The 8,706-nt window shown below is 29.9% G+C and overlaps 1 protein-coding gene across 3 annotated transcripts; it reads left to right on the top strand.

The window, feature by feature from the left end:
• The first annotated feature begins 2,180 nt into the window (after window positions 1-2,180).
• On the top strand, window positions 2,181-7,797 carry LOC116134300 (agamous-like MADS-box protein AGL12). 3 transcript variants are annotated; one of them, XM_031419989.1, is made up of 8 exons: window positions 2,181-2,646; window positions 3,754-3,809; window positions 4,235-4,328; window positions 5,571-5,632; window positions 5,950-6,049; window positions 6,171-6,212; window positions 7,352-7,393; window positions 7,471-7,797. In XM_031419989.1, the coding sequence occupies exons 1-8, from the start codon at window positions 2,521-2,523 to the stop codon at window positions 7,564-7,566; spliced, it is 618 nt and encodes a 205-aa protein (XP_031275849.1). In that variant the 5' UTR covers window positions 2,181-2,520; the 3' UTR covers window positions 7,567-7,797. The 3 variants fall into 3 exon arrangements, with proteins under 3 accessions (XP_031275849.1, XP_031275848.1, XP_031275847.1); XM_031419988.1 differs by having other exon boundaries at window positions 2,182-2,619; window positions 3,727-3,809; XM_031419987.1 differs by lacking the exons at window positions 3,754-3,809; window positions 4,235-4,328 and adding an exon at window positions 3,128-3,221 and having other exon boundaries at window positions 2,183-2,702.
• The last annotated feature ends 909 nt before the right edge of the window (window positions 7,798-8,706 follow it).

Genomic DNA, 8,706 nt, shown 5'->3' with positions numbered 1-8,706 from the left:
GTCAAATTCAAATTTGTATCATGTATGTTGGTACGTATATATTACATTATTATGATTTATTGACATGACCTGACCACATAAAGTACCATATCAATACTTATTATTTTGTTATAAATATTTTTAGTGTAGTAGGAATAATAAGATTCTTAAGTAATTTTTTGTCAAAATTATGTGTGTAATGCATAATATACATGCGTCATGTCATGGCATCTATACTCTTCTTTATTAAAATCCATTTTCAATTAGTTCTTATTGTTGGGTTTTTGGTTTAGTTTTAAGGGATTGGAATTGTTACAATTCATTGATCTGATGTTTCTGTTTTTTATATATGTTGTACACCAATTAAAGATGATTAAAATAACTCATCAGTTCGATGTTGGCCATCATATAAATAAAAAAATCCGGGAAAAGAGAAAGAAAAAAATATTGAGTGAACATGTAACTTTAATCCCTCATGTCTTTATCGCTAGTTTATCAAAGATATCATGGAATCCAAGAGGTTTTCACATGAACATCCCCAAGATTTTGTGATAGAAAAAAGGGATCTACAGGTTTCGGAATTGAATAATTACACCCCTATAAGTGACGAAGTTTTGTGAAAAGTAATCATTATGAGGGTAAAATAGTCTACAAAATGAAAAATACTAGTTTTTAATGTCCCAGATGTTTTATCAAATATCAAAGTTTAACATTTTTTAAATCATTTAATGTATTTGAAATTTCAATCATTTGGCAAATGTCAATATTAACTTCTTTTTATGGCAGGACGTACAAAAGACAAAATAAAGGTACATCCGTTATTATATCCAACATTTTGTATCAAATTAACTTTCATAAACATCTGTCAATTACAAGAGTGTAAGTGATTTATTCCAAAATCCATGAATCTCTTTGTTTCTTTCACTAAACCTCAGGGATATCTGTGTTAAGACCTGAGAAATCGAAGCTTTATGCATAGGCATTGAGAGAAAATGTATTTGCTCAAATGGCAACATGGGGGAGGATTACATGTGTCAAATGTTGAGGTTCAGAAGACAACTTATGATTTAGATTGTCAAAGGGAGTTCTCTTTTAGCGTTTTTATTGAGTGTAAGTGATTTAACAAGATTCTTGCCTTCGAAGTTAAGATGGGAAAATTTTATTATTTAAAAAAAATAAAGAGAAAAAAGTATAAGTGGTGGGGGATGGGGGGCTGCTGGATAAGTGCTGTCCTGACTTTTTAGGGTTTACTTTTATTCTAAAGTTTGAAAAAGAAGATTGTTTATACGATTGAAAAGCTATGAAATGCATCAGATTTTTGTCATAGAAACTAAGGGCAACGCGTGAAGGCCAAGAAATAAGGAAAAAGTGAATGGAAAAAGGGAGGGAACCTCTACATATGGGCAGCTCATTGGTCGATGAAAGAGATGGGTTGCACATGAAAAGCAAATTACACGATGACGAGACTCTGAAACTTGCCCACAAAAAGCCTTTCCTCAATCTTCCAATGGTCTCCAAAAAGCACTAAATTAATCGACTTAGTGGGGGCCACGTACTGTTAACCCACTAACGAGAAGTTGAAGAAGAATAAGCAGCCAGGAAATTACATATTTCTCTGCAGCCTTTATTTTCTCTCCGATCAGAGAAAGACTGTAGTATCCCAGGTATAACCGACATGATATTAAAGTCATGCTAATTGATATATTTAATAACTATTAATCACCATCAAGCTAAAGCTATACAAGAGAGGAAAAACTCAACTGTGGCACAAATTTACTTAATGGTTGTATGGTGATGTGATAGTGCAGTGATATTTTAGGTTTTTTTTTTTTTTTTTTTTTGTTATTTCATTTATTTTAACCATTGCAGTTACTGTTAGTTTTATGTTTTTAAAATAAATGTATTTAGGATAAGATTTTATTCAATATACGTGCTTGTAGAGCGATAAATTCATTGTCATAACTCATAATACCATTTCCCCACATTTTTTAAAAGAAACATTGTTAGGTTATGATGTGTTGATTAAAAAAAATTTTAACCCTCTCCAAAATAAAATTCTGAATTTACTGCTCATTTCTCGCAATATAAACATGGTTCCGATGTTTCAGACACCGTACACTCTGAACTATTTAATAAATTATGTCACATCATTTGATTTGATTGAACATGCCAATATCATTTATTCCAATTTTAAAGTGGGACCGTTACAATCAATAAAAAAAAATTAGAGAACAAGAGGACTTTAAAATGACTGGTAAGTGAGAGATTAAAGGGAAAAACAGACTACTTATTTTAATGTGCTTAAGAGATTGAAGAGAATCCATGGCAAGTATTTAAGGGTTGAAGAAGGCTCAAAATAGAGGCAAAGTTTTAATTAAGTTTTTGAGAGGGATCCCCCAAGAGTATTGCAACAGCCCGAAGCTAGTCCACACTAGTCGGAGGTTGGCTGCCGAGAAAGCACACAAACAACACCATTCACTGTAGCAAATTATACCCAAAAAAAAAAAAAGCCAATCAATACTTGGATCAAACCAAATCCAAATGGCTCGTGGAAAGGTTCAGATGAAGCGTATCGAGAACCCGGTGCACCGGCAGGTCACCTTCTGTAAGCGCCGTGCAGGGCTCCTCAAGAAGGCTAAGGAGCTTTCCGTTTTGTGTGATGCTGAGATTGGAGTTTTCATCTTCTCCGCTCATGGAAAGCTTTATGAAATGGCCACCAAAGGGTCTCTCTCTCTCTCTTTCTGCTCTCTTTGCATGCGCACGCACGCACGCACGCATACACACTCTTATTGTTTCGCACAAACACACATAAATATTTGTGTACTCTTTTTTTCGAAAATTCCTAGATACAGAGGTTCTATCAATAATATGAAGTCTGGCTCAACATAAACAACTAAGAGGCGAAAACACAGGCATAAATATTATGTACCCTTTTTTTCGAAAATTCTTAAACAGCTAAGAGACGAAATTACAAGTTGAGGAATACACCTTTCATCAATGTGCAGGAAAGCCAACTAATGGTTTTCGATGCGATAAAATACTACTAAAATTAAAATATATAAAAAATTTCTTCAAGCATGCATGCAGGCATATATGTGAAAAGATGAAATTTTATTTATTTTATTTATTTTTGATGGTGTGTAAATAGAACTATGCAAGGGCTTATAGAGAGGTACATGAAGGCTAATCCAGCGGCTCAGACTGAACAAGCAGCCATGGAGATGCAGCCTGCTGCAGTGCCGGTATGTGATTTATTATTATTCTTATTTTCATAATTTATATATTCAGCTTTCTATAGCTCTTTATATCTGTCAGAAAGACACTTGGTGATAATGAATATGGGACAAAAGGCATAAAATCATTAATCATACGTGTTGAAAAAGATTCTTGAGCATCAGATCCCTGTAGTAATAAGATCAAGAACATATATTCCAGATAAGACGAAAATGACATAGAAAAAAAGAAGAAGAAGAAGATAAATGCATGCTATAGTTTTTTTAAATTGATCGATGGTGTTCTATATATATTATCACGAATAAAATGAAAAAAAGGAATTGGATGATAAACAAGAAAGAGAAACCAAAGCATGATGGAAACAATTTTGAAATTCAAAGGGAGGATGATCCCACCATGTAAAAAGATGATAAAGCATCCACAACTTTATTACCCCAACGACAGAAGTTGCTATATATTTCTCTCTTTTTCTNCTTCTGTAAGCGCCGTGCAGGGCTCCTCAAGAAGGCTAAGGAGCTTTCCGTTTTGTGTGATGCTGAGATTGGAGTTTTCATCTTCTCCGCTCATGGAAAGCTTTATGAAATGGCCACCAAAGGGTCTCTCTCTCTCTCTTTCTGCTCTCTTTGCATGCGCACGCACGCACGCACGCATACACACTCTTATTGTTTCGCACAAACACACATAAATATTTGTGTACTCTTTTTTTCGAAAATTCCTAGATACAGAGGTTCTATCAATAATATGAAGTCTGGCTCAACATAAACAACTAAGAGGCGAAAACACAGGCATAAATATTATGTACACTTTTTTTCGAAAATTCTTAAACAGCTAAGAGACGAAATTACAAGTTGAGGAATACACCTTTCATCAATGTACAGGAAAGCCAACTAATGGTTTTCGATGCGATAAAATACTACTAAAATTAAAATATATAAAAAATTTCTTCAAGCATGCATGCAGGCATATATGTGAAAAGATGAAATTTTATTTATTTTATTTATTTTTGATGGTGTGTAAATAGAACTATGCAAGGGCTTATAGAGAGGTACATGAAGGCTAATCCAGCGGCTCAGACTGAACAAGCAGCCATGGAGATGCAGCCTGCTGCAGTGCCGGTATGTGATTTATTATTATTCTTATTTTCATAATTTATATATTCAGCTTTCTATAGCTCTTTATATCTGTCAGAAAGACACTTGGTGATAATGAATATGGGACAAAAGGCATAAAATCATTAATCATACGTGTTGAAAAAGATTCTGGAGCATCAGATCCCTGTAGTAATAAGATCAAGAACATATATTCCAGATAAGACGAAAATGACATAGAAAAAAAGAAGAAGAAGAAGATAAATGCATGCTATAGTTTTTTTAAATTGATCTATGGTGTTCTATATATATTATCATGAATAAAATGAAAAAAAGGAATTGGATGATAAACAAGAAAGAGAAACCAAAGCATGATGGAAACAATTTTGAAATTCAAAAGGAGGATGATCCCACCATGTAAAAAGATGATAAAGCATCCACAACTTTATTACCCCAACGACAGAAGTTGCTATATATTTCTCTCTTTTTCTTTGGGAAAAAAAATAAAATAACATTAGGTCGTAAAATTTATGGCCAAATTAATATGCATGTGTCATTTGTATATCTCCAGTATGCGGCTACATGAAACTTAGGCCTAAGAATAAAACAAGTTTTATATACTGTCTTTCTACCCTGTCAAACATAAATGCTTTTTTTTTTTTTTTAAATATATAAAGTTTACACCTCAACACCTACAGGGAAAAGTTAGGAGTTAAATCAAGATAGTAAAAAGACAGAAATTTGAAAAGCCTTGTGAATTCTTTTCATGAAAAGTTAACTCAAATTCGGGGACTTTTAACTCATATTCCTATATACACAAGAATTCTTATCATATAAATACACACACGAGACTTCTCGTATATATGGATCCAAATTCTAGAACCTTATTATTAGTTTACTCATAAAAATACATAAGTAGATTAATATATATGTGTATGAGTTAAATTTTACATGCACACATAAAACAATTCATCTTAATTAGAAATAACTCATGCATGTATGAAATACTTCTTATTGACATTATCTTGACATGAAATACTTCTCTTTTTCATTAAGATTTATTATGTATAAATAAATTTTCAAATTGACATAAATCAAAGTCTAATTGATTTGTATTTCGATCTGGCGCATCTTTTCAAATATCAAATAACTATATATAAACTGTCTACTTTATTCATTTATATTGTATTAAAAATTAATTGGTAGCTATGTGTCGTCTTGGTGTTTTTCAAAAATGGAAAATTAATTATATGTTATATGTCAAACCAGGATGCAAATGAGGAGATCAACATGCTGAAGCAAGAGATTGAGATTCTCCAAAAAGGCCTCAGGTATACATACAATTGTCCTAATTATTCTAAAATTATACATTAATTTATCCATCTGTGTATTTCACAAAATACAAAGTAAAAGATGCTAAATATTGTTATAATAGTTAAGATGGAGCTAGATGTTAAATTTATCTGGATATACGGTATTTTTTTCTGTTGCAGAGTAAAATAAAATACGACCTAAAGTTAATAGACTTTAAAAAAAAAAAAAAAGTTCAAACCCACAAATTTAAAGAAATTCTGTCACGATTTCTCTATTTTTGTTTGAATAAATTTCTGTCGTTCTGTCAAAATCTTCTTATAAAGCTGACTTGCAGTTATATGTTTGGAGGCGGAGCCGGGACGATGACATTGAATGAACTTCTTCTGCTTGAGAAACATCTTGAGATATGGATTTATCATATCCGCTCAGCAAAGGTATCAGTAAATCTATTCTAATTTTAATTTCAAGTTTCTGTTTATGATGAAAATAATATATATATTGTTGATTATTGTTCATGAACTATAACTTATGATATTATTTATAATGGATATGTAGATGGACATTATGTTTCAAGAGATCAATCTGCTGAGGAACAAGGTTAGTTTAAACTCTAATTTCAATTTTATTTCCTATATTAAATTTGGTATCATTTCCATGTTTCAAAAACATCATAGAATAAGATAGGATTAATTAAGATAGATCATAATGAGAACAAATATATGACATCACTGGCGTAGTCATTTTCTTTACAGTCTAATTGGTTAGAAATATTTTTATAGACAGTAAGGTTCTAAGAGAATCTCTCGTAACCATTTTGGGAAGGAAGAATTATACATATTTCATATATGTATTGGAAGAGTGGGTTGAGATTTGAGCTTTGAAATTATATACAAAAGGGTCATTCCCATGGTTCTATCCTAAGACTAACTTTAAAAATAAATTTAGGGTATAATTATTTGAACAATTATACATATTGTTTGATCATGAAGAACTAAGTTTTGAAACTGACAATAGTGTTTCTGAACATAGGTTTACGACGATGATCGATGATCAACATAAGAATTACCAGGCTAGCTAAATCACCAACCAAAATTTAATTTTTAATTATAAATTATTTAATATACTTATTAAAAAATTTGAATTTTGAAATACATTTATATATCATTACTTGCCCTTGTACAATATTTTAACATTATTTACAAATCTGATATTTAATAACGAAAAAGAATAATAATATTTATAAATTTGAACCTGTTTTGTGACATTAGTGCAAACTAATATTAGTTATTATAGATTCATACGTAATGTACTGTAGAATACAATCTGGGTGGTTTTTGTTTTATTATTTTGGTACGTTTTTGAAAAAATTGAGTTGACTGGTTATTACAAGGTAGAATTTGAAAATTATAAAACCGTCCTAAGTTTGTTAATTTAACTAAAACCTTTACAATAAAATATAAAACTTAAAAAAAAAAAAAAAAAACCCCTCGCACCCATTAAAAGTCAGCAGCTTGTCACAACCGCCAAAGGGTGTATGGGGGTGTTTTTGTTAATTTTTAAACTTTTTTTTATTGGAGGTATTTAGTTAAATTAACAAACTTAAAAATTAAATAGAATATAATATAATTTTCAGAATAGGAAAACAAATACACCCAGAGTTTTGTGTAAATTCAAATAGTTTCTCTTAGCAATATTCCACTTTGGTTAATAAAGCAATCTTTGAATTTCATCTGCAGGAAGGAATTCTGAAAGCTGCAAATAAATATTTGCAAGATAAGGTAATTAATTAACCATTTATTCATTAATATATGATAATTAAATTAATCAAACAATAATTTATTTATTATTTTTGCAGGTAGAGGAGAACATTGGAAATATTGCTGACTTTGGAGAAATGACTACTAATACTGACTACCCACTAACCATACCTAATGAAATATTTCAGTTCTAGGATTTGCTCCAACTATATATATCATACCTATGATATTAATTAATTGGAGCATCTATATTATTATCAAAATTATTATTTTTAGTTTATCATCATGTGTGTGTAAAATATTTCTTTGTATCATTACTAATTATTTAGGCTCTCCATAATATGGTATGCAAAGTCATCAACCATCTTCCTCAAATAATGTATTCTGATACAAAAACCTTAGCTAAATTATAATTGATGTTGTGGTGTGGTTTTTATTAAGTTTTTTTTTTTTTTTTCCTCTATTATATTCTAGATTTCTCACCTTTTTATAGTCTAATAATCTTGCTTTAATTTTTTATTTTATTTTCTTGAGAAAGAAAAAAAATATTGATCTTTTCTACAAAATTATTAGACAAATATAAGAAAGGGATTTGAATGAATATATGTGTGCGGATATTTATCTACAACTCGGTTATAAAATGAATTAGTAAAATTTTCTTTATCATGTTTTTATTATTATTATTATTATTTCGACAAACCTTGATGGGATTGAGAAAATAATTAAAATGAAGAAAGAATAGCATGTAACCCAGGAGATATAATGAACTTTATCCTTCATAAAAAATTACATAATAAAATTGAGAATCGAAATGAAAATGTAAGAGATAGTACAATACTAAAACATGAGACTCTCTTTAACTTATTAAAATAGTATAGGGAATTTCTTGCGCAAGTGTACGAATCCTTCATTTATTTGTGAAAGAATGTCATAAATTACAAAAGATCAGAAAGATATTGTAGAGAATTTGAAATTTTCTGAAAATTAAACGGGAATCTCTTATACAAATGCGGACATCCTTTAATTTATTCAAAAAAAAAAAAAAAAATTACAGTATATTTTTGTGAAAAACACAAATGAGATGTAATTCTTACGTATATACACAAAGTAAATGTAGATTAGTTGATGAAAATTAAAGTATATTTTGCATTGATTTACGTAAAGAAGGAAAAAAATAAATAGAAGTAAATTTGTTGCACTGATTTACATAAAATAAAAAATATTTTTAACTAGGGTTAACAAAAAATCCCCTAATATATATATATAATATATATTAATATATATATATATATTATATATATTATATATATATATATATATATAAAAATCTAGCT

The sequence above is a fragment of the Pistacia vera genome, unplaced genomic scaffold (genome assembly GCF_008641045.1).
Source record: "Pistacia vera cultivar Batoury unplaced genomic scaffold, PisVer_v2 Contig284, whole genome shotgun sequence".
Classification (NCBI taxonomy): domain Eukaryota; kingdom Viridiplantae; phylum Streptophyta; class Magnoliopsida; order Sapindales; family Anacardiaceae; genus Pistacia; species Pistacia vera.
Note: the sequence above shows the minus strand (reverse complement) of the source record. Positions and strands in the feature narration are given on the sequence as shown.

Coding starts and splice junctions, on each gene's coding strand:
- LOC116134300 (XM_031419989.1), top strand. CDS start 2,521: ATGGCTCGTGGAAAGGTTCAGATGAAGCGTATCGAGAACCCGGTGCAC. Junction 5,633..5,949: donor ATTCTCCAAAAAGGCCTCAG/GTATACATACAA, acceptor GCTGACTTGCAG/TTATATGTTTGGAGGCGGAG. Junction 6,050..6,170: donor ATCATATCCGCTCAGCAAAG/GTATCAGTAAAT, acceptor ATGGATATGTAG/ATGGACATTATGTTTCAAGA.